This window comes from Pinus tabuliformis, chromosome 4_2 (assembly GCF_031772625.1).
Source record: "Pinus tabuliformis cultivar Carrire ecotype Pingquan chromosome 4_2, CPIR1, whole genome shotgun sequence".
Taxonomy (NCBI): domain Eukaryota; kingdom Viridiplantae; phylum Streptophyta; class Pinopsida; order Pinales; family Pinaceae; genus Pinus; species Pinus tabuliformis.
This window is the reverse complement of record NC_142304.1, coordinates 1,180,632,647-1,180,658,575: the sequence shown is the minus strand read 5'-3', so window position 1 is coordinate 1,180,658,575 and position 25,929 is coordinate 1,180,632,647. Positions and strand designations below refer to the sequence as shown.

The following is a 25,929-nucleotide window of genomic DNA, read 5'->3' as shown; positions in this document are numbered from 1 at the left end:
TGTAATGTGTTTTGCATTAACTGAAATTTCAAATATGTTGTAATGTGCGTTTTTATTTGATTATAAAAATCTTATTTCAAAAAATTATTGTCTAGCCACAGGTTGAAGCACTTACAATGTATATGTAAAAATCAATGTAAGACCAATTTACCCTTCAAACAATGAAGTTTATGTACACATTTTAAATAAATTTCATAAAGAAAGTAGTTTACACCTTGCATCTAAATGCAAAAACATCCTGTTTAGACAATTTACCCTTCAAACAATGAAGCTTATGTACACATTTTACATAAATTTCATTAAAAAAAAAATAGTTTACACCTTGCATCTAAATACAAAAACATCCTGTTTCTAAAAAGAGTAAAGAAAAATACTTTTAAACCAATTAAAATTACTATTTCATAAATATATAAAATACAAAACTGCTCTATTACTTCACAAATCAATTTAAACTTTAATAATATCTCCTTAAAATATAAAAATGATTACTTTTAGAAGTTAATATATCATAAATTTATATATAAAATACAAAACCAATTTTTTTAATTTGGAAATCAATTTTTACTTTACTAATATCTCTCTAAAGTTTAAAATATGTTACTTTTGAGTTTACTAATATCTTAGATATCATTTTTGGGATTCAACTGCATTAAGTAACTCATTCATCTATGACCATTTGCATGAGAGATAGTTGTAATTGACTAATTTCTCATGATTTTTGAATAGTTCACTTAGCATTCATTGCATCGGGTGATGCTCACAGGGATGAAGAAATAGTATTGAAACTAGTGAAATGAATCACATAGTGTCAAATATCTCCTTAAAATTTAAAATATAAAATATGTTTATTTTCTAATTTCTTACCTGCAATCCACATGTAAAAATTGAAAGTTGATAAATTATAACTTACCATCTATATTTAATATTTAAAAAAATAACACATTGGACGTGTTCTCAGGTTTATAAAATAACAAATTATACTTGTTATAAAGTTTCTATAGTTATGAAATTGCTATGTCTAATTGATTCAAAATGTTGAATTCTTTCGCAGGCTTTAAATTGCATTGAAGACAGAACTAGTTGTTGCTTGTCATGGTTTGGAGGTCATACGCCGATTGAAGCTTCATTGGGGAACGTGGTCCGTGATAGTGCAGGCAATATATCTGCGGTAAAGAAATTGATTTACTTTTATTATTATTAATATTAACATTATATTTTAATAGATAATAGGTATTAAATTTATTATTATTATTTTTTTTTTTTTGGTAAAATCGTAAGTTTTATTAATTTGAAAAATTATATATGGTAGATGCTCATGGTATATGTACAATTGTTGGTTCATGGCCAAGTCTAGATAGCCGTCAAAAAATATAAGTTATGGCCTAAACCATTCTAAACATAAATATATAACTGAAAAGATACTATGTATTAGTTGAAAAGTTTCCAAAAAAGTTTAAGGCCTGTCCACCTTTGGATATGCTTTGTCAGTGTAGGGTGGATGGTAATATTGTTACTAAATCTATTCCTTATATAAGTTAAAATGATAAATAGTATTTCATTTTCAATATTTCTAATTTTTTTCATAAAATAACTTTTTACATATAAATGCGACATGGAAATATAAATTTAATTGTCTTTTTTTATTAATATATATTATAATGACTAATTGATGACAAATAATTATTGGAAGATGATTTTTCTATGTATAAGAAAATATCTCAACTTCCCTATTCATATTTGAAATTGGTTGAATCTCACAAGTATTATAAATATAGTGATTTAAGTAATATAATAAAATTATGTATACACTTCTGTTTTTCACTACAACATTATTATAATCAACCACTAACTGCACTACAAACAACATTATTATATTTCGCTTTCTGAAACTTCGCAAAATTTTATTTGTTAAATTTGTTAGTAAAAATATTTTTATTTTTTATTTGTTTTCATTGTACCTTTAAAATTTCTGATATGTGTCGTGACATAATTCTTCGCAGTACAAATTATAATTATTTTACCTTTAAATTTACAAATACTCTTCTTAACCAAATCACTTTACAAGTCACGCCAACCAACCAAAAGTAACAGGAACCAAGTTACATACTCTTCTTAACCAAATCACTTTACAAGTCACGCCAACCAAAAGTAACAGGAACCAAGTTACAGTCGAGTCATATAGACTGTACCTACTTCACCTGCAAATCTGCAAGTACTTTTCTCAACCCAATCACTTGACAAGTCACATAAGCCATAGCTTTATACTTTGCCTTCCTCAACGAAAGGCGTTACAATGGGATAATTTTTTCTCTTTTATTAAATGAACTTCTGGAAGTGGACTTTATTTCCACATTTGGCCAAATCTGAAACTTTTCATCATTAATCATAATGTTACTTGTGTATTTTTATAAACTGTATAAAATTTTTGAATTACCGAAGATTGTTAATATTCACAAAATCTAATTAAAGTTGAAAATCCCATGTGACTTCTACATGCCTTTGATTTTTGGCATGCATTCCAGTATGTTGCCTACCATAGAAATTGTATAACTAAGATCAAACCTTATCTTTAACATAAATTGAATACCCATGGATTTCCTCCGTATTATCTTCTCCATAGGTTATGAACTTTCACATAACTTCCCAGGGGTCAGGGAAGCCTTCAATCAACCATCAAAACTTTCTCTAGAGGTTCTATTTCGTAGAAATATTCTAAATTTTGTTAGTTAAAAAGCAAGATGTATGATTTTTCGAAGGAAAATTTTATTAAATTTTTCTAATTTTCTAGGCATCCACCATATATATAGTTTTAATTAGTTTAGTTAAATTTTAGTGTTGGTGTTTATGTACCTAGTTGATTTTAGTTAACTTCTAGTGTTGGTGTACATACACTTAATTAGTCTTAATTAATTTCAGTTAAACTCTAGTTCTTGCATGTGATATGCACTTAGTTAGTATTAGTTAAATCTAATGCTTACATGTGGTGTGCACTTGGCTTTAGTTAGTTAACTCTAGTGCTTGCATGTCGTGCATTTGCATATTAACATAACATAAAGCACACTTAGCTTTAATTAGCGTTAGTTATTGCATGTACAACTGGGCTTAACTTAGTTGCTTTATGTATTGTTTCTCAAATCAATATTCAATGGTTGAATTCATTCTCTATTCCAAATTTCTAATTCAATTCTTGCAAGTTTGTGCAATTATTCTTCAGCTAGATCCTTATCTGTGCTCTAATAATTTTACATGGTATCAGAGTTACAGGCGCTTGGAGTAGGTGCGTGAACAATCTTTTGCAAGTTTGAAGATCAAAGAATTGAAAATTGTTTGGAGATTTGATTTGTGAATCAGAATATTAGAGATTTGTTGCAATTGTTGTAATAGCTGCAAGGTGAAATAATGGAGTTCCCATATTCATCTATTCTTACTTGAAGATCAAAGAATTGAAAATTGTTTGGAGATTTGATTTGTGAATCAGAATATTAGAGATTTGTTGCAATTGTTGTAATAGCTGCAAGGTGAAATAATGGAGTTCCCATATTCATCTATTCTTACTCCGTATAATTACTTCCAGTGGAAGCCAAAGATTTTGCTTCACCTGAGAGGCAAAGGCTTGTATCAAATAGTTATGGATATGGATGTTGAACCAAATTTTGTCATTGAAAAATCCAAATACTTAAACAAGATGACTGAGCCTTTTGGTCTTCTATTATTGTCCATATCTCCAGCATTGTGTTTCGTTGTGGACACATGCAACACTCTAAATAAGGTTTGGACAACCTTGAAGAATTTATTTGAAAAGCAGGGTGAAATGTGAGCTCATATTCTCGAAAATAAGTGAAATTCCTTGGATCCAAATAGCTGTGAGAACATCCAAGATTTCTTTACGAAATTCAAATCATTGTTTCTTCAATTACAAGATTGCGGGATCAATAAATCCAAACAGGAAGGTCAATTGATCCTTTCTATTTTTTCTAAATTAGGTCCTGAATATGTTATTTTTGTTTCTACATTTCATACAGTTAGACTTGCAACTGGAGATAAATGGAAAATGCCCAAACTTGATGCATTTATTGAGTCTCTCATTCATGAGCAGGATAAGCTCATCAATATGGGTTCATTAAAGTCTTCAAATGCACATGCACTTGCCATGCATGAAAAAGGAAAGTCCAACTTGAAACCAAATTAGCAATCTAAAGGCAAAGGAAAGGCAAGAGATCCAGATCCAAGAAAGGGAGGAAATCCAAAACCTCCAGATGATTCTTCTAGCTCCAAGGGTAAGAAGGGAAAGAAATGAAACTCCAAGTGTCCTTATTATAATAGAGGCTATCATCCTGAATCCTCTTGCATGCAAAAGATTATTGATCTGATGGCAAAGACTCTTCAGCAAAATAATCTTGGTCATCACATTCTAGAAAGTGCCAAGAAGAAGACGGAGGAAAAACCATCAAAAACAAGAGGTAATGGTCATGCTTTGATTACCCTTCATTCTACACTACAAGAATGGGTTATCGGTTCAAGAGCTTCCCATCATATGGTTTCTTCAAAGGAATTCTTTTCTTCTCTACATGCATACTCAGGACCTCTTATTCTCATGGGGGACAATTCTGTAGTTGAAGCAATTGGACAAGGAAGAGTGCAATTCGAAGATGGAAATTTTGAGAATATCTTGCATGTTCCGATAATTTCCGTGAATCTTATTTCAGTTTATTAGATGACATACAGGCACTGGAAGGAAAGTGGAATTTACCCCGATTTTGTGAGCATTTATGATATGAAAACGAACTTGAAGGTTGCATCTAGAAAGTAAATAATCAATCTCATTTGTATACATTTTCTGATTTTGTTGCTCAGTCGGATTCTATTTTGCTACTTACGCAAGCAAATGAAGAATAGGATTTGGCACAAGAGATTTGGACACTTGAATTTCAGATATATGCAACAACTTAGTAAGCAAGGGATGGTTAAACGACTGTCAACCATTGAATTTTCAAATGGTGTTTGTAATGGATGTGCTCTTGAAAAGCATCCACAAGACAATTTCGAGAATGGGCATGCATGGAGAGCCTCTTCACCTTTGGAGCTTGTACACAATGATCTAGGGGGCCCATTTCCAGTACCTTAAATGAGAAAAGCAAGATATGTGTTGTCATTTATAGATGATTACATGAGATTCACTTGGGTTTACTTCCTGAAACCCAAGTCTAAAGTTTTTCATCACCTAAATATTTTCAAAGCACATGGGGAAAATCAGTCTGGAAAACACTTCAAGATCCTTCGCACAGATAATGGAAAGGAATATGTCAACAAAGATATCCAGAATATTTGTAATGAAGCACACATATAGTTGCAACATACAGTTCCTTACACTCCACAAAAAACCGGGGTGGCCAAGAGGAAGAATAAATATTTGAAAGAAATGGTCAGTTGCATGTTGCATGCAAGATCTCTTCCATCAAAATGGTGGGTTGAAGCTACCAATTGTGCCTCATGCATCCAGAATATATCTCCTCATATAACTGTTACTGGAAAAACACCTTTTGAGGCTTGGATTGGCATGCAACCTGAAGTTGGTCATTTTCGCATTTTTGGATCTTAAGCATTGGCCCACATTCCTAAAGAGAAAAGAAAGGCTTTGGATCCTCATAACAAGGCATGCATGTTTGTTGGATATTATGATGAATTTCAAGGGTATGGATTGATTGATATCAACACTAAAGAACTCTTTATTGAAAGCATTGTAAAGTTTGAAGAAGATACTTTGAATGCACCACTAGATGAACCTGTTACAAAGTCCCCCTCTCCACCAGTTGATGAGCGTGCAGATGATACTTCAGATTAGAATTCTGATCTAAATGAGTCTTTTCTTGTGACACCTGTTGGACCACTAGTTGTTGAACATTGAGATAATACTTCCTCATGCAGTTCAGAAGATTCTCGACCAACTTTAGCACAAAATTGGCACAATATGAGTGATCTCTTAGATGATCCTGCCACTATAACTCAGTTTGATAAAGCTTTGCAAGCACTCTTAATTGTGGAGCCATGCATGCTTATGTGATGCATGCATCTGATCCATAGACTTATGCATAAGTAGTTGGGCATCCTAATTGGGAAGCAACTATGGATGAGGAATACAACTCTTTCATTGAGAACCAGACTTGGGGCATAGTTCCACTACCTTACAATCGTAAACTTGTCAAGTGAAATGTTGATTTGTGTAGCTTGGGAGGTACTCCAAGCCCTAGGGTTCAGGGTTTGGAGGGAAAATCACCACAAGGGTCACTTGTGGGCTTGGAACCCAAGGTAGGAGTTTTTCACCCATCGGGGTTTGGGCCAAAACTATGAAGAATTTGAGCATGAGAAAATTTGAGGTGATATAAATTGGCCTGCCGATTCCAACGTTCCAAAGATCACTCAAATCGGAGCTCTAGAAATGAACTTATGAATTTTTGAAGTTGACAATTAATTATGGACAGTCAAGTCATGTAGGCTTGGTCCAAGAGACATATCCCTTCAAATGAATTCATGGAGCCCTCTTTATGTGTATATATAGAGGTGGAGTGGAGGATTTATTCCTCATCCATAAAAGTGCAACACATGCCTTAGAAGAAGACTCATTGGAGACACTAAGTCTCTTTTTTGGGCCGCAACTAGAGAGGGTGGAATAGCAAGATGAGGAGGACCATTTGAAGGGTTATTATAGGGTCCGAGTTTGTTGTGTTAAATGCCGAGTTTGCTAGCTGCTAGGTCGAGGCCTAAAGGGATAAATTTTGACTGTTTGGAGGGTTGCGGATGGCCTATTGGAGTGTTTGAGGGGTGTCATGTTGCAACATGAGTGCTATGTGGTAGGCCGCAGGCCATACCACAACAACAAAAGCTTGTGTGGGTAGTTTTGGGGGTTGGTTTTAGCCCTAACCCTCAATGTGGAGGAGTGTCTCTCCTATCCAAGGCTGCAATTTATTAGAGGATTGTTGTGCACTGTAAGGAGGTTGTGAAGGGTCATTGCAGTGTGGACAAAGCCCTAGCCAGGACATAGTATTACAACAACAGTACAAACAGATTTGGAGTAGTGTTTGGAGGTGCGTTGGGTCAAGGAGTTGACTAGATTTGGATCAAAAGTGGAGTAGCTTGTGGGAGCCGTGTTTTGGAGTTGACTTTGGTGTTGGTAAGACTTCAATTAGGAGTAGGTTCCACAATGGATCATTGGGAATCATTGGTCTAGTGGAGGGCAGTTTGTTGATAGCCCAAAGTAGCCTTAGAGCAGAATACAAGAAGAACGTTGTTTGGTGCAAGATTGGTTGAATTTTGCAACCTTATGAGTAGTACTTTGATGGACAAAGAGGCTACTAGAAGGCAGATTGGAGCTCGGGAATTAGGCCTACCCAGAGAGCAGATTTATGAGACCGTGTACATGCAACATAAGTGACATGCAACATTGTTAGGTGGCAGCGTTCTTGGAGTCTCGATGTGACGTGGTCTTGATGGACTAAGGCACTACTAGTGAGCAGTACGAAAGCGAAGGATCGGTAGGACAAGATACGACATAGAAGCTGCAACAAATTTTGTCATTGTATCTCGTATACCATAGACTGTTGTATTATTCATATTTCGTTTAATATAATGAATATTAGTGTTGTACATATTGTACAATTTGTTAAAAACTGTGTATATTTGTGTATATGTTATTTACTGCTTTATATTTATGCTGTACAAAGTAGTTTATGGTTGAGATTCTTGGTTTGGTAGCATCAGTGATTTTAAGGCTCTAACCCAGACCCAAGGTTGTGGAAATTCAACATGGTATTAGAGCGTGTCTTAGCTACTTTGGAAGTAAGTAAATTAGAGTTGTGTGCAGTGAAGTACAACGTGAGAGGGAGTTGGTCACATTGTAAGTGAAGGGCTCACTACAATGTCGAAGTTGCAGGCAGGTCTCTGGTATGAGGACAGGTTGGAGGGGTTCTCCAACTATACTCCTTGGAAGGAAAGGATCAAGTTGGTCTTGCGGGTCAACAAGATCTGGGAGTTCGCCGAGAAAGAGATCAAGAAGCCAACTGACCCTAAGGAGCTATAAATATATGAAGATTTGGATGCAAGGGCGAGATTGATCATCTTATATGGTGTGAAGGATTCCCTAATACCTCGTTTGTCTGGGAAGGACAATGCACATGATATGTGGACGGCTCTTCAGAATTTGTTCCATAATAAGAATAAGAACCGGGTACTGGTATTGGAGGATAAGTTGAAGTCCGCCAAGATGATAAAGGGTGAAAGCATGACCTCGTATCTGACGAGATTGTCTCAGGTCAAAGACAAGCTTGCTGCCAGCGGTGTGACTATCTGAGATGGAGATATGGTAAGGATTGCCTTGAAAGGGTTCACTGAGGAATGGAAGCCCTTCATCAAAGGGATCATTGCCAGGGATATGTTTCCATATTGGGATAGGTTGTGGGATGACTTCATTCAGGAAGAGTTGCGAAACAAGGACCTTCATCCAAAGAAGAAGACTTTCGATGATGATGTGGTACTTGCAGCACGAATGAAGGGTAAGCAAAAAAAGGACTTGAGTGAAGTCAAGTGTTTAAACTGTGGCGAGATGGGTCATTATTTGTCGAGATGTCCGATGAAGAATAAGGAAGATGATGAGAAGAGGAAAGGAAAGCAGGCCTCCGATGTTTCCACTTCAGCTGAGATAGATGACCTCACCAAGATATTGGAAGGGGAGGACTTTGCTATGATTTCTCATTTCTCGTAGTGTACTATCAATGAGGGTGGATGGTACGTGGACAGTGGTGCAACGAAGCATATGACAGGGTCACAGGAGGTTTTTGAGACTCTAGCTGAATGGGGACTTGAAGTTGCACATGGTGTTGGGCAACAAGAGTCAGTTGGAGATCCGAGGATCGGATGTTGTGTCATTCAGGATGTACTTTTTGTACTAGGTCTCAGATATAGCATGATTTCAGTCTCGATGATCGAGAGGAAAGGGTTTGAGGTCTTGTTCCAGGATGGGAAGGCAAGACTCAGGCCCAAAGGCTCTAATTTCGATGGGATTGTACTCACAGTTAGAGAGCATGGTCTCTTCAGGTTGACGGGCAAGCCTGTAGATCATGGAAAGGAGCAGGTGTAGGTGTAGGTGTAGGCTTCAGAGGAGCAGGTACAGGTTCTCGAGAAGAAGGTACACTTTCCAGAGAAGAAGGTCTAAGTTCCAGAGACTCAGAGGGAGTTGAGTACGAGAGGGAGCTTGTAGGTTCAGAGGGAGACTTTGCAGCCCAAGAAGAGCGCGTGGTTAGTGGGGAGCAAGGGTGCTCCTACAAATGCCAAGAAGGAATCATGGAGAGATTGGAAAGCGATATAGGAGAAGAAGAAGAAGCAGGATGCTTCCAATGACAGTGACACTTTCAAGAAAGGCATAGTTCACAGCATAAGGATTGCTGCAATTGTGAGCGCCATAAGTTGGGCAAGTGTTGCAAGCAATGATGATGATGACGAGTTACTTCCTAGTCTTGGAAGTACCTCCCTCGCTAAGAGGGAGTGTTGATTTTTGTAGCTTGGGAGGTACTCCAAGCCCTAGGGTTTAGGGTTTGGAGGGCAAAGCACCACAAGGGTCACTTGTGGGCTTGGAACCCAAGGTAGGGGTTTTGCACCCATCGAGATTTGGGATAAAACCATGAAGAATTTGAGCATGAGAAAATTTTAGGTGATAGAGCTTTGTGTGTTGATTCTAATGCTCCAAAGATCACTCAAATCGGAGCTCTAGAAACAAAGTTATGAATTTCTAAAGTTGACAATTAATTATGGACAATTAAGTCATGTAGGCTTGGTCCAAGAGACACGTCTCTTCAAATGAATTTGTGGAGCCCTTTTTATGTGTATATATAGATTCCTCATCCATAAAAGTGCAACACATGCCTTAGAAGTGGACTTGTTGGAGAGACTAAGTCTCTGTTTTGGGTTGTAGCTAGAGAGGGAAGAATAGCGAGATGAAAAGGATTTTTTGAAGGGTTATTACAGGGTCCTCGTTTGCTATGTTGGAGGTCGAGTTTGCTCGCTACTAGGCTGAGGCCTAAAGGGCTAAAACGTTAACTATTTGGAGGCTTGTGAATGCCCTGTTGGAGTTTTCAACAGATGCTGTGTTGCAACAAGGGTGTTGTGTGGTAAATCGTAGGCCATACCACAACAACAAAAGCTTGTGTGGGTAGTTTTGAGGGATGGTTTTATCCCTTACCCTCAGCGTGGAGGAGTGTCTCTCCTAGCCAAGGGCACAGTTTATTGGAGGACTGTTGTGGACTATAAGGAGGTTGTGAAGGGTTGTTGCAGCGTGGGCAAAGCCCTAACTAGGACATAGTATTACAACAACAGTACAAACAGATTTGGAGCAACGTTTGGAGGTGCGTTGGGTCAAGGAGTTGACCGGATTTGGATTAGAAGTGGAGCAACTTGTGGGAGACATGTATTGGAGTTGACTTGGGTGTCGGTAAGACTTCAATTAGGAGCAGATTCCGCAGTGGAGCATTGGGCATCATTGGTCTAGTGGAGGGTAGTGCGTTGATAGCCTAAAGTAGCCCTAGAGCAGCGTACAAGGAGGAGGTTGTTTGGTCCGAGATTGGGTGAAGTTTGCAACCTTATGAGTAACTCTTTGATGGATGAAAGAGGCTACTAGAAGGAAAAATGGAGTTCGGGTATTAAGCCTACCCAGAGAGCAGATTTATGAGCTCGTGTACATGCAGCAGAAGTGACATGCAACATTGTTAGATGGCGTCTCTCCTGGAGTCTCGATGTGATGTGGCCTTGATGGACTAAGGCACTACTAGTGAGCAGTACAGAAGCAAACGACTGGTAAGACAAGATACGACATAGAAGTTGCAGCGAAGTTTTTCATTGTATTTTGTATACCATAAATTGTTGTATTATTTAGATTTGGTTTAATATAACGAAGATTGGGGTTGTACATATTGTACAATTTGTTAAAAACTGTGTATATTTGTGCATATGTGATTTATTGCTTTATATTTCCATTGTGCAAAGTAGTTTATGGTTGAGATTCTTGGTTTGGTAGAGTCAACGATTTTAAGACTCTAACCTAGACCCAAGGTCATGGAAATTCAACATGCAAGTGGGTTTACTAGACCAAGAAAGCAGTAAATGGCGAGGTTAGTCAATATAAGGCACGGTTGGTGGCAAAATGTTTTTAGCGGGTACATGGTGTTGAATATGATGAGACTTTTGCTCCAGTGGAAAAAATGGATTCCACTTAGCTTGCTCTCTCAATTGTTGCAACAAGAGGATGGGAGGTGCATCATATGGATGTGAAGAATTCCTTTCTTCATGGTGATCTTGAGGAGGAAATCTACGTGGAGCAGTTGCAAGGATACGTGCAGAATTCATCTTTGGTATGTAAATTAAAGAAATCTCTTTATGACCTCAAGAAGACACCTAGAGCGTGGTATGCAAAGATGGATTCCTATTTGTTATCTCAAAATTTTGTACACTGCAAATCTAATTCCATTGTTTATTTTTTGAAGAAAGATGACTCCTTGTTGATCATAGTACTCGACGTGGATGATATTTTGATAACAGGTAGTTCAACTTTTGCCATTGCTAAGATTAAAACTGCATTGCACAAGCGGTTTTCTATGACAGATTTAAGCTTGTTAAATTTCTTCCTTGGACTAGAGATCAATCAGATTGGTTTTGAGATTACCATTTCTCAACCAAAGTATGCTAGAAATATTTTGGCACGATTTCACATGACTAACTGCAAGCTAGTAGCCACACCATTCTTATCAAGGATAAAGCTTGAGAATGGCAAAGACACACCATTGGTTTATTGCACATTGTACCGTCAACTTGTGGGGAGTTTTCTTTATCTCAATCGCTCCTGCGCTGATCTCTCATATGTCATAGGAGCAGTTTCCAGATACATGCAAGAGCCACACGAGTTACATTAGAAAGATGCAAAGCACATCCTTCGGTATATTCGAGGGACAATCACCTATGGGATTCATTATGTAGCAATTTTTTCTTTGGATCTCATTGGGTTCACAGATTTAGATTGGGATGGCGACAACATTGATCATAAGTCCACTTCCAATTATGTACTTAGTTTGGGATCTGACCCAATTTGTTGGTCAAGCAAGAAGCAGGTTGTCATTACTTTATCATCAGCAGAGGCCAAGTACAGAGGGGCAGTCAATGCCACTATTCGGCCATTTGGCTACAACATTTCCTTTTTGAGCTTGGTATCAGTGTCCATCATCTGAATGCCATATGGTGTGATAATCAGAGTACACTAAATTTTTTCAAGATCCAGTGCAGCTACAATAGACCAAACACATCAAGATCCAGTGCAGCTACAATAAACCAAACACATCGATATCTACATGTACTTCATTAGAGAATTGATTCATGATGGGATCATTGATCTGCAGTATTGTCCTAGTTCTGAGCAGACTGTTGACATCTTCACCAAGACATTCATTGAGCAGAAGTTTCAATTTTTGCAAGATCGTCTCTGGATGAAGGACATGACTCTGTAGCAGTGGTCTTTTCTCTATTTTTTGCATTATATTTTGATGGGGGGTTTTCTTCCCACTGGGTTTTATCTCTTTTCTATTTTTCATGCATTGTACATGGGTACCTAAAATGGCTTTGTTTCTAGGACTCGTTCATTTTGCATCACATTCACCTAAGTTATGTTTAAGGGGGGGGGTGTTGGTGTACATGCACCTAGTTAGCTTTAATTAGTTTCACTTCAACTCTAATTCTTGCATGTGATGTGCACTTAGTTAGTGTTAGTTAAATCTAGTGCTTATATGTGATGTGCACTTGGTAATAGTTAGTTAGCTCGAGTGATTACATGTGGTGTGGACTTGGCTTTAGTTAACTCTAGTGCTTGCATGTGGTGCATGTGCACATTAACATAACATAGAGCACACTTAGCTTTAGTTAGCTTTAATTAGCCTTAGTTATTGCATGTACAACTAAGCTTAACTTAGTTGCTTTATATATTGATTCTCAAACCAATATTGTGTAATTGAATTCATTCTCTATTCCAATTTTCTTTTCAATTCTTTCAAGTTTGTGCCATTATTCTTAACCTAAATCTGTATTTGTGCTCTAATAATTCTACAATTTCTATAGACAAACTTCACTAATGTCTCCTCCTCCATTGTTTGTTTTACTATTTATTTTAAATTAGTCAAACAATGTATTAAAATCTTGAAGAATAAGTAAAAGCTTTGATCTTAAAAATTTATCATAATAATACCACTCGCAAAGCGAATTTACAAACTTATTGGTCAATTGCATACACTACTTAATAACAGAGAATGAAAATAGGCGTACTATTACAGCTAAATCTTAAGATTCCATTCTTTTTCACATTTTAAATTAATTTTGCTTAAAATTTGGATTCTATCATTTCAAAAATTATTGAAATTATAAAAAAAAAAATAAAATATTTTAACGTTTGTTTATAGAACAGATTATTTCTTCATCTGTTTGATGTTTTCGACATTTTTTTTTAAATTTTAAATGGATTATTAAATTATATAATTAAATATTTCAAATTTTTTTTATAACCATGAATCTATCTGTCCATTCAACAATAACAGTATTCAATATGCTAAATTCTTGTAATAGTCATCTAAAAAACAGACTAACTATAGGCCACTGTTTTTCAAACTATGGAAAAACTACATATAAAATAAAAATCTCTCATTTTTAATTAAAATTTAGCAAATCATTAAATTTTTTTTGGAATTTGGAAATAAATTTGTTTTTGTAAAATTGTGAATTTTGTTATATAAAATTCCCTTTTTAAGGTGTAAACAACTGCAACACCATGAAAATCTCTTACATTCTACGGTGTACATTTAATCTTTGCTGTACAAAAGGCAGCTACCTTTCGTCTTTTTCTGGCTATAGTCATTGAAAATGCAGAGGCTAGCCGTATGCTGGTGCACGATTTGTCCCGCTGCAAGACTTTCTATCAATGTGGTCGCCTGTCAGCCTTCAGACCATTTGCGATGACAATTGAAATGCACTCAACTGTTTTTACGTTAATCTCCATAAATATTGTGGTTAGTCTGCTGATCAACCATCGGTCACGCTGACGGACCTATTACCCTACCATTTCCTTGGGAACTGCCCAGTAGAGCTCAACAATTGTCCGTCCATCTGTAATTTCGTCTCCCGTTGTTAATGTTAATGTTCGTAGGCCCTATGACTCTAACCCTTTACTTGGAAACTGCCCAGTATAGATCAGCAATTGTCCGTCCATCTGTAATTTCGCCGCCCGTTGTTAATGTTCGTCGTACCTTCTAGGTAAGGTCATGTCCTTTTCCGCTGCCCAGAACTTTTCGCTAAATTGAGGAGCCACTAGTTAATGGGTACTTAGCTCGATTAGCTCAACTAGTAGGATGGTGGTTTGCCATATAATTTATTCTGGTTGAAGTCTCTAGAGACGTGTTTCCTTATAATAAGGCTAGAAAGATAAGTATCTTATTGGAGTTTGGGATTCCAGTTCCATGGAGTTTGGGATTCCAGTTCCAATTCTGGTGGTCTGCAGACTCACGTGTTTCCTTATAATAAGGCTAGAAAGATAAATATTTTATTGGAGTTTAGGATTCCAGTTCCATGGAGTTTGGGATTTATTGGAGTTTAGGATTCCAGTTCCATGGAGTTTGGGATTTCAGTTCTGGTGGTCTGCAGACTCTGGTGTTTATTAAAAAAAATATTGAAGGGTGGGGAATTTTTTTGGCTGTATTTGACGGGCAAATCACCCATGACAGGAAACCACTCATATTCTGTTTCATGCTCATGCTCTGTTTACATTAACAGATGCTCCAAAATGAAATTTGAAACAATTTTTAATAAAATTTTGATTTTTAAAATGGTTTTTGACTAGATATATTTATTTAGCACCATAAAAAAACCTGTAAAGCACTCAAATTGGAAAAAAAACTCACAATTCATTATTTTAATTCGAACAAATCCCTACAAAATCTAAATTCCAACAAATCACTTCCAAAACCTCCCAAACGTCTATTAAACGACGGCCTCATGAATGACATTTCTCTTTAGGCTAATTCGTGTCCTTAGAGTCGTCGTATGGCATGTTGACGTTGAACAGATGCTTGTAGAAAGTTAATGAATGCGTTGACTTAGTCCGGTGGGTACCCATCAATGACATTTCCTTTCTGCTTTTTCGTATCACTGCTTATTTAATCGCATATAGGCATGAAACAAATGGGACGTGATCCAAAATCCTAGAGCATTAATGGGGCTGTCTACTAAATGCTCAGACTGCTTTCGGATCTATATGAATATTTAATGATGGAATTGAGGTTAGAAATAGTAATTACTTTTTTATGTGGATTTGAATATACATAGAGAGTCAATTAAATTAGTAATTGAGTGTTGAGTCAAGTAGAGTTAAATGATAAACGATTTTTAATGTGTAGTTACATGTGACAATATTTTAAACGAGTGTCTAGTCAAAAAAGTTTAATTGTAATCATTATATTTTGTATCATCAATAGAAGAGTAGCAACTTTTTATGTGTGAATTCAGACTTTGTCTTCTCCACTTTTCCAATAATTGACAGTGATTACCAAATAACTAATTATATTATATTTATTAAATGAAGGATCGTTTAAGTCTCAATTTCAGTGTTAAAATTGCAATTTTGAGCATTTAGCTACCTTAGACTCTTTGGATTAGTGCGAGATTGTAATTTGCAATTGCTGAAATCATAGTTTGTGTTTAACTGAGAATATTGACCAGAATTTTAATCAAATTAGGGGATAAATCCATCGAGAAAAACAGGGTAATTTGAGTGTTGTTTATCTCAGGCGCACGAAATTATAATTGCATGGGATGGTCCTCCTTGGGTCCTGTTTGTAAGGTGATTGTTGGAGAGACCTTGAGCTATTTTTCGACCTATTACTCTCTCAAGGGAAACTACTTGGAGGCCACTTTGCCTCATGAGAATACACATGGATTTCCTCCAAAGAAATATTGTTAATTTTGTTGCTTAAACTTCAAGACTCGTGAATTTTTTTAAGGAAGAATTTACTAAAGCCTTCTAATTTTCTAGGCATCCACCGTGATTTTTGGGGTCTCTAGAGCCCTGATTTTCTGAGGTTTTTCAATATAGCCCCATTACTGTTTTAAGTCAAGATTTCTCAAGACAAATTGGTCATTTCAGTTATAAGAGACTAAACAAATATAAAATCACATTAAAATAATTATATTGATCTATTTTAAGTAGATGGTAGGGATTTAAATTTCATGGAATATTCTAAAATATTCTTAGTAGTTATAGAGTCTGAACCAGGAGAGTCTGGTTCTGCAGAACGCTCTACATTGTTCATCCACATTACACATTAAATAGAAAACATGGTTTTAGGGAAGTTAGAACAACATCCTAAGAAATAGAAACTAATTCCTATCCTGAGGTTACGTGAACCAATTCTACTTATTCTAGGATATTCTCCATTATCTTCAACACTCCCCCTTGATGGAAAATGGGTTCATATATATGCCTAACATCTCCCTAAACATTTGAAACTTAAATTTTCCAAGGGGCTTAGTGAAAATGTCTGCAACATTATCACATGTATTACAACATTCCAGATGAATTTCTTTAGACTGCACTTTCTCCCTAACAAAGTGGAATTGAGTATCAATATGTTTAGTGTTTTTGTGAAACACCGGATTGTTGGCCATCTTGATTGAACTCTGGTTGTTGCATCTGATTGTTGTTGCGGCTGTCTGTTCTTCCCCAACATCCTGGAGAAGTCTCCGCAACCAAACCGCCTCACACGTTGCTGCACACATAGCTTGATACTCTGCTTCGGTTGAAGACAATGAGACTGTGTTTTGCTTCTTCCTGCTCCATGTGATCACCCCGGATCCAAGGCTGAATGCATAACCTATTATAGATCTGCGATCATCTACATTTCTTGCCCAATCTGAACCTGCAAATCCTTCCAATATAACATCAGAAGAGTCGGTGTAAATAATTCCATAATCTACAGTACCTTGTAGATACCTCAAAACATTCTTCGCTGCATTCCAATGGCTTTCAAGTGGTTTAGACATAAATTGGCTTAAAACGCTCACTGCATAAGCCAAATCAGGTCTAGTGGTAGTTAGGTAGATCAGACTCCCAACCAGTTCTCTGTAAAGTGTTGCATCCGCCGCTTTTGAGCCATCCTCACACTGCAATTTGATGTTCTGCTGCAATGGTATTGGTGCCGATTTACACTGATCCATTCCAAACTTTTCTAACATGCCTTTGACATACTTCGCTTGAGACAGAAATGTTTGACCTGAATCTCTCCAGATCTCGAGACCTAAGTAGTATCTGAGTTCTCCAAGATGCTTCATCTCAAACATCTGTGACATCTGTTGCTTGATTTCATCAATTAGATATATAGCATCACCTGTAATTATCAGATCATCTACATATAATGAAATCAACACTACGCACCCTTGTTCATCTTTCATGGTGTAAAGATTAGGGTCATTCTTACTTCTATTGTAGCCAACTTGTAGAAAAAATGAATCAATTTTCTCATACCACGACCTGGGAGCTTGTTTTAGTCCATATAGTGCTTTCTTCAACCTACAAACTAAATGTTCTTTTCCTTTTTGGACAAACCCTTTCAGTTGCTCTAGATAAACCTTTTCTTTCGGTTCTCCATTCAAAAATGCAGACTTTACATCTAGTTGGTGCATCATCCAATGTTTCTTAGTAGCTAAAGCAATTAACATTCTGATAGAGTTCAATTTAGCTACAGGGGCGAAAGTTTCTTCATAATCTATCCCTTGCTTTTGTGTGTACCCCTTTGCAACCAACCTAGCTTTTAGTTTTTCTATAATTCCATTTGCATTAATTTTCGGTTTATATAACCATTTACAACCTATGGTATGTTTTCCTCTAGGAAGTTCAGCCAATTCCCAAGTGTTATTTTTTATTATTGAATCATATTCCTGTTCCATGGTTGTTTTCCGTTCAATACTTTCATTTTCTTCTCTATAACTATACGGTTCAACCACATTCATCATACTAGTTATAAAGGCATTTTCCTTATATCTTGAAAGCATTTGAGCTTTCCTACCTGATCTCCTAAGTGGCGGGGTGGTGGTTTCAAACCTTATTTGCTCATCATTTACTTTTTCTTGCTGTTGTTGTTGTTCATCCTCTGCCTTTGTTTGCTGCTGACCCTGATTGTTCTCTGCTTCTTCTTCCTCAAAGTACGGAATGTCCCATCCATCATAGTGCTCATCAGGTTCTTCATTATCCTGCTCATGGAATTTAACATCTCTACTAACAAAGATCTTGTGAGTAGAGGGATTAAATAATCTGTATGCTTTATATGACGAACAATACCCTATAAAAGTACATCTGATGGCTTTTGAGTCTAATTTTCTTCTATCTTCCTTTGGTATGTGGGAAAATGCTTTACATCCAAATATTCTTAAGTGTTTTACTACAGGCTTATATCCATATAAAGCTTCAAAAGGATTTTTAGACTCGAGACTTTTTGTAGGACTCCTATTTTTCAAATAAACCGCAGTATTCACTGCTTCAGCCCAAAAACCATTGAAAAGATTCTTAACTTTCAGCATACTTCTAGCACATTCCACCAGAGTTCTGTTCTTTCTTTCTGTTACTCCATTTTGCTGTGGAGTGTGGGGTACTGTGAACTACTGCAAAATTCCATGATCTTTTCAGTATCTGATAAGCTCATCTTTCTTGTATTCTCCCCCTTGATTAGAACAGAGAATTTTTATCTGTTTCCTTGTTTGTCTTTCAATCATAATTTTAAACTGCTTAAAGTATTCGAATTTATGACTCTTCTTACTTAAGAAATACACCCAAGAAAACTTCGTACAATCATCAATAAATAGTAGGAAATACAGTGCACCTCCTAATGATTTTGTCTGCATGGGACCACAAAGGTCTGTGTGCACTAACTCCAGTATATCCCTCTATTTCCTTTCTACTCTAATAGGGAATTCTTCTCTATGCATTTTTCCTAAAGTACATGCATCACAATCATTATGTACTTGTTTTAGCATAGGAAGATCTCTTACCATTTCCTTCCTTTGTAATAAACAGTGAATGATTGTAGTTGATGTGGCCGAATCTCTGATGCCAAAGCTCTTCTGTAGTTAGGCTTGCTGCTGTCAATGCTCGAACTGGTTCACGCCTCACATCCAACTTGTATAGACCTCCTGTTCGGATCCCTGTAGCAATTGTCTTCATGTCATCTAGCAGATCTTTAATGTAATTTTAAAAATTCAACTTTCAAATCTTGATCTGTAATCATAGATACAAAAATCAAGTTCTTTGTTATGCCAGGCACATACATCACATTATAAATTTGTTTAATATTACCATTAGGTAGAATAACAGAAACTTTCCCACATCCTTTGATTTGATGACTTCTGTCATCACCTAGGTAAATATGTGCGCCTTCGTTGATCTCTTTAAAATCCTCCAGCGAGTGCTTATTCCCTGTCGTGTGTTGACGCTTCTGAATCTACATACCAGATGTCTGCATCAACATTTTCATCACGATCTTCCATTAACAATCTTAAATTCTGCACCTGATCACCATTCGCGAGATGACCTCCATGGCATTTTGACTTCTGTTGTTCTTCATGATATTTCTTTTTCCTACATTCCCTGGCAACATGACCCAATTTTTTGCAATAAAAACATTTAGTTTCAAAGTAGTTTTTATTCGGATGCATACCTTGGGTCAGATTTGGCCGTTTCTGTGAACTTGCTCCGTTTTGCTGTTGTGGACCTCCTTTCCCTTTTTAGAAGTTTTTCCTCGCCATCAATGCAAGATCGGCACTCTGGGGTTTCAGAGCCGATCTCCTCTCTTCTTCTTGCATCAGTATACGTGTCAACTCTTCAAAATGCGGGATCTTCTCTTTGGCATTTATCCCAGTGATGAACATTTGATAAACATCAGTAACACCATTCATTGTAATGGTTACAAGATCTGTATCGTCCATTGTACGACGAATGTTTGATAATTTGGTTTTCAAATCCTTGATCCTTGCTACAAATGAAGCAATTGTTTCATTCTCCTCCATCTTCATGGATAGGAACTTACTTTTGAGGAACAGAAGCCGATTTGAATTCCTGATCTCGTACAATTCCTTCACAATTCCCCAGATCTCGTTAGCTGACTTACCTTCCCTGATGTGCGGTATAATGCAATCTTTCATTGACATCTTTAACATTGTCCTTGCATTTCTTTCTCGTTTCTCCCAATCTGGGATCAATGTTGATCCAGCCATGGGCCTCAGCTCATCCCCATTCACAATCGTCCAAGCACTCTGTGCTTCTAGCAGACTCTGCATCTTGAACTTCCAATTTGCATAATTGGAACCATCGAGCTTGTTATGCTCGTTCATGTATGCTTCAAATATATTGTTATTCATCTTGGCGATTTAGAAAAAAAAATCAACAGGTAAAAGATGTTAAATTTACCCCAGATTTGTGACAGAGACAGATCAATGATCTTCAATATTATCTAATCTCGCAACATGCGCAGATCCACGTGGCTTCCTTCTCAGCCTCTAGACAACCTTCTGTTGTCGGCTATAGTGGTGTTATGGCTTCTCCATGCAACTTCTCTGATAGCGACATCCTTGTTCTTGGCTTCCCCTCGCAGCTACGGCCTTGTTATTGGCTTTCACGATAGTTGCAGAAGTTCCTGTCATTCGTTTCTGCGACGTCGTCGCAACTATACACGTCTTTCCTGCGACAAAAAAGATGAAAAAGATGAAAAATATGTGCGAAGGAGCTACAGTGCGCTCGTCGCAGAGGTACACTCAAAACCAGCGACGATTGCAAAATCATCGCAGTTATCCGCCTTACAACTGCGATGATCTCGGTTCAAAGAACCACCCACCAGCCAACATATAGGTTCCTCAGCCCCGACGCTCGGATACCATGATAAAAAATGACAATGTTAGTATTAAAATAAAACCCACTGGTCAGCTCTACGAAAGAGAGTCTTAACCAGGAGAGTTTGGCTCTGCAGAACGCTCTACATTGTTCATCCACATTACACATTAAATAGAAAACATGGTTTTAGGGAATCCTAAGAAATAGAAACTAATTCCTATCCTGAGGTTACGTGAACCAATTCTACCTATTTTAAGATATTCTCCATTATCTTCAACAAGTTTGTGTTCAACTGAGAATATTGACTAGAATTTTAATCAAATTAGGGGATAAATCCATCGAGAAAAACAGGGTAATTTGAGAGTTGTTTATCTCAGGCGCACGAAATTGTAATTGCATGGTATGGACCTCCTTGGGTCCTGTTTGTAAGGTGATTGCTGGAGAGACCTTGAGCTATTTTTCGGCCTATTACTCTCTCAAGGGAAGCTACTTGGAGGCCACTTTGCCTCATCAGAATACACATGGATTTCCCCCAAAGAAATATTGTTAATTTTGTTCGTTAAACTTCAAGACTCGTGAATTTTTTGAGGAAGAATTTACTAAAGCCTTCTAATTTTCTAGGCATCCACCGTGATTTTTGGGGTCTCTAGAGCCCTGATTTTCTGAGGTTTCTCAATATAGCAAGGCCCCATTACCGTTTTAAGTTGTGATTTCTCAAGACAAGTTGGTCATTTTAGTTATAAGAGACTCATCAATTAGATCTGTGAGTTGGAGAAGTCATTGTTTTAGTAATATTTTGATTTATGTTTTTAATCTTAATTTTTGATAAATAAAGATAAAATCACATTAAAATAATGATAAACAAATATAAAATCACATTAAAATAATTATGTTGATCTATTTTAAGTAGATGGTAGGGATTTAAATTTCATGGAATATTCTAAAATATTCTTAGTAGTTATAGATCAAAGGTTAAGATTTATCTAAAAAATAGTTATGTCTTTTCTTTCCTTTTAATTAAATTGATTAATTAAAAAGAATGTTATATGAACAAGTGTCATATGAAATGAGTTATGGTTTTATTGGGCTTGTGGTATTGATAAGCCATAGCATTGTAGCAAATCTTATTTACACTTTGAAAATCCCCATGGTAAAGTGGACGGGAATATTGATGGTTAAAAATCTTGTTATATGTTTTTTAAATGTATATATGTTTAACTTATATTAATTATTTTTATAATTAATTAATAACAACAATTTAAGTTATAATTTCAAATCTCTTGGGGAGAAATTGAGGATGAAAGCCACTTTTTGGGGAATTAAACTATCCCGAGCGGCGTCCAAGCTCAATCTCAGTGATAATAGCATCCCATTGTAAGGAGATCGTTCTTCCATCTAATAGACAGATTGAACCAACCTAGGGTCAGCGTAATTACCAAGAATAAATAGTTATAACTTAGTTAAATTTTAACAATTTTTATTTTTATTTTTGGCAATGTGATATATATTATGAAATAAACATATTAATAGTTATCATATATAGATTCTTATCAACTTTTATAAATCATTAATTTAAATAATTGTTCTGGTAATAAATGTATCTATGACAAATATAATTATCATAATTGATGGATGAACCCATATATTAAAAACTACATTGAAGATGTAATTTAATATAAACATATATAAAGCCATGAGACACTAAATATAGAGTTTGATAATGTTATATACCAATTGCCCCAAAACAATGCCTAAGTTATGAAATTTCTCTGAGACAATGCCTCAATTATGAAATTTTAGAGTTTACGTCGCTTGTGTTTCCCTAAAACTAATGAAGAGTTATTTGGAACCTAGTCCCATAACGCTTGAGTCCTCCTCCATGCAGTTGGTTGAAGTGATTTAGTCACTGCATAATGAAATATCTAAGTTGAGGAACAAGTAGATTTATGTCCTTACCCAACATGAAACATTAAAGAATGAAACCATTGTATTATAGCAATTTTTTCAAAAAACAAAATGATGAGCATGGTTTTCGATTACAGGTGGTCAGGTGGGAGGAGGCTTTGCCCATAATTAAGCTTTTGGTGCAACTTAAATTCAAGGAAGAGAAGGCTAGACAAGTTAAATAGCTCGATTTCCGTGTTTGTGAACTCCATAGATCTGTGTATTTTTGCAATTTAGGTAGAATTTATTATGATTAAGAATATTTCTATGGACAAACTTGGGTCACCTTTGTAAAACACACATATTGGAAACCAAACTCAACTATATATTAAATATTGATCTCAAAGAATGATGTACACAATATACATATAAATACATACAAGAAACCGTTGATTCAATTTCCAGGTCTTCTTGGACTCTAATAACCACTCACCATAACACAAACTAACCCAACCTTAATCCCGAGGATTAATTTTCTAACATTCCCCTCTTAATCTGAAGGGATGTATAAAAGTCCGAGAATGAGAGCTCAAAATCCAAAAAAATGAATCTCAGTTAAAAGTTGAATGTCTCTCACCATGTTGCTTGGGAGCGGGAGTGGGAGCGAAAACGGGAGCGAGAGCGATTTTAAAAAAAAAAAAAAAAAAAAAAAAATATATATATATATATATATATATATATATATATATATATTTTTTTTTTTTTTTTTAATTTTTTAATTTTTGATACATATATGTCAACAAAAACATGTAGAATGATGAATTAGACATAAAAAACATAAAAGACATAGATTGATCATTGAACCATATCACATTAATCATCTAGAAATTATAATCGTCATCAACCATGTCCACAAGTTAGTAAAATACATATTACAACTGCAACATATTGAGTCTCATGAATCATGATTCATCAAATTCAATCTTAAAGTTTCAACTTCAAGTTTTCAAAATTGAAAATTCAATAACACTTATCATCATTGATCACCAAAGTTGTACTTGTAAGCTAAGTTTAACCATTACAAGAAGAGTAATATCTTAGATATTTCTAAGTCCTAACTTCTAACTATTAACATGATATGAAATGTTATGAATATATTAAATGAAACATGAATAATGAAATGAAATGAAACAACTTTAGTCTTTCACGAAGCATCATATTCATAATTCACAATCATTACCAATGAGTTATAATTGCCAAGGTCCAACTTCAAACTTCAAATTTTCATTGTCACAGTGATATATGGTTTACAAAAAATATCATTATGATATGAAAGAGTTCAAGAGTCAAGGACTCAAAACTCAACAGCTATGAAAACTAAAGTCTAATAGAAACTAAAAAAGACAAGTAAACTGTAAATCTACATGTGGCCCTTGCCATGAGAGTTTCCAGGAGTATAAGCAGGTCGTGGTGGTCTTCTAGGAGTCTCTCGCATAGACAGACGATCAGAACTAGAACCTCCACATGAGGGTGTAGATGGAGGTGGCGACAGCAAAGGGACAAGACTCGAACCTCGAGCACTGCTACTGGATGGTGGAGGTGGAGGTGGAGGTGGCATGGCTGCTGCAGCTGCTTCATCTTCATCCCTTACAAGTTCCTCTTCCAGTTCTTCAATATGTACAATGTCATCCTCCAAATTGTCATCCTCTGGGTGATTGTCTCAAATTTTATATGTGGGATCGTCATAAGCCCGATCACAGTAATGACTCAACAACCTCAAGTTGAAGCGCACATAAACCAAGCTTTCTGCTCGGTTTTCATTGAGTCTGTTTCTTTTCACATTATGTATGTCGTTGTAGGTGCTCCAACACCTCTCTGCAGAAGAAGTATTTACAACCTGTGAAAGAACCTTTTTTGCCAATTTTAGCAAAAGTCCCTAGCCGCCATATGTTTCCCACCATGTGAGAGTATCAAATCTATCTTTGTCGTCCATTGCATGGAAGTTACCATACAAACCAGTGCCACTGAAGTATCTGCCTATTTCAAGGCGCACAGCTGCACATTCCTCCCTGTCAGGTACCAACTTTTATAATGCTTCCAAATATCCTCTAGTTACCTCTGGATCTAAATGGGGTTTGGTCCTAACCCCACCCCCTGCTGCAGGTTAGCCCAACCAAGATGTAGAGTAGTATTTTGGCGTAAAGATATACGCCAAGCAATGTAGTGGAAGATCAAGTCTATTCCACTGTTCACAGACACAATCGTGAATCAGTTTGTACAAGTCGGGATCTATGTTATGAACAATATCTTTTATTTGCCCCAACATGGTATCCCTCTGCTCATACACCTCGCCAATCACTGGTTTGTCTGTATCTGCAAACCGAATCATGTGATAAATGGGCTTGGTGAAATCCAATACTTGCCTCACACTTGTCCAAAACTGACCATCAAGAGCGGCCTCCTCCACCATTTCAAAACCTACCCTGCCAGTTGCATTTGTAGCCCTTTCCTTTAATACTTGCCAATGTGGACGTAATACCATGCTAGCCAATGACTCTGTTACCTTCAAAAGGCACCTGAAGGTGAGGTAATACTTCGCAATCTTCACCAACTCCAATCTCGAGTGACTACGGAAAAGGCCATGGGTATTGCTATGATTTGTAATAAATTTTATTATTTGTTTGCCTTTCTTGTACAAATCACCAATCCATTGGTATTGTTCATTTTTGTTCTTGACAATGTCATGCAACAGAAGGTTCAATGTGTGAACCAAACATCCAGACCAAAATATGTTGGGGTATTTATCCTCAATAATTTCTCCCGCTGCCTTACAATTAGGAGCATTATCAGCGATGACTTGGATGACATTGTATGGCCCAATACGGTCAATTGTTTCAAGTAATGCTTCTGCAATGTTGATGGCGGTCTTGAACTTGTTTGAGTAATCATGTGCAGTTAGAAATATGGGACCACGAACAGACACAGCAAGAACACTTATCAATGGCTTGCCTTTTACATTTGTCCATCCATCAGATACAATGGACACCCCATGGTCAGTCCAAGAACTTGTCATTCTATTCAAAGAATATGATATTTTTTCT

General features: G+C 36.4%; 1 protein-coding gene across 3 annotated transcripts in view; it reads left to right on the top strand.

The window, feature by feature from the left end:
• The window catches only part of LOC149173892 (uncharacterized), a 154,570-nt gene that overhangs the window by 113,051 nt on the left and 15,590 nt on the right, over positions 1-25,929 (top strand). For all 3 annotated transcript variants that reach the window (XM_089424775.1, XM_089424773.1, XM_089424772.1), the window contains one exon: positions 1,052-1,168. In XM_089424775.1, the coding sequence (XP_089280901.1) occupies positions 1,052-1,168 (117 nt within the window). The remainder of the gene's footprint in view (positions 1-1,051; positions 1,169-25,929) is intronic.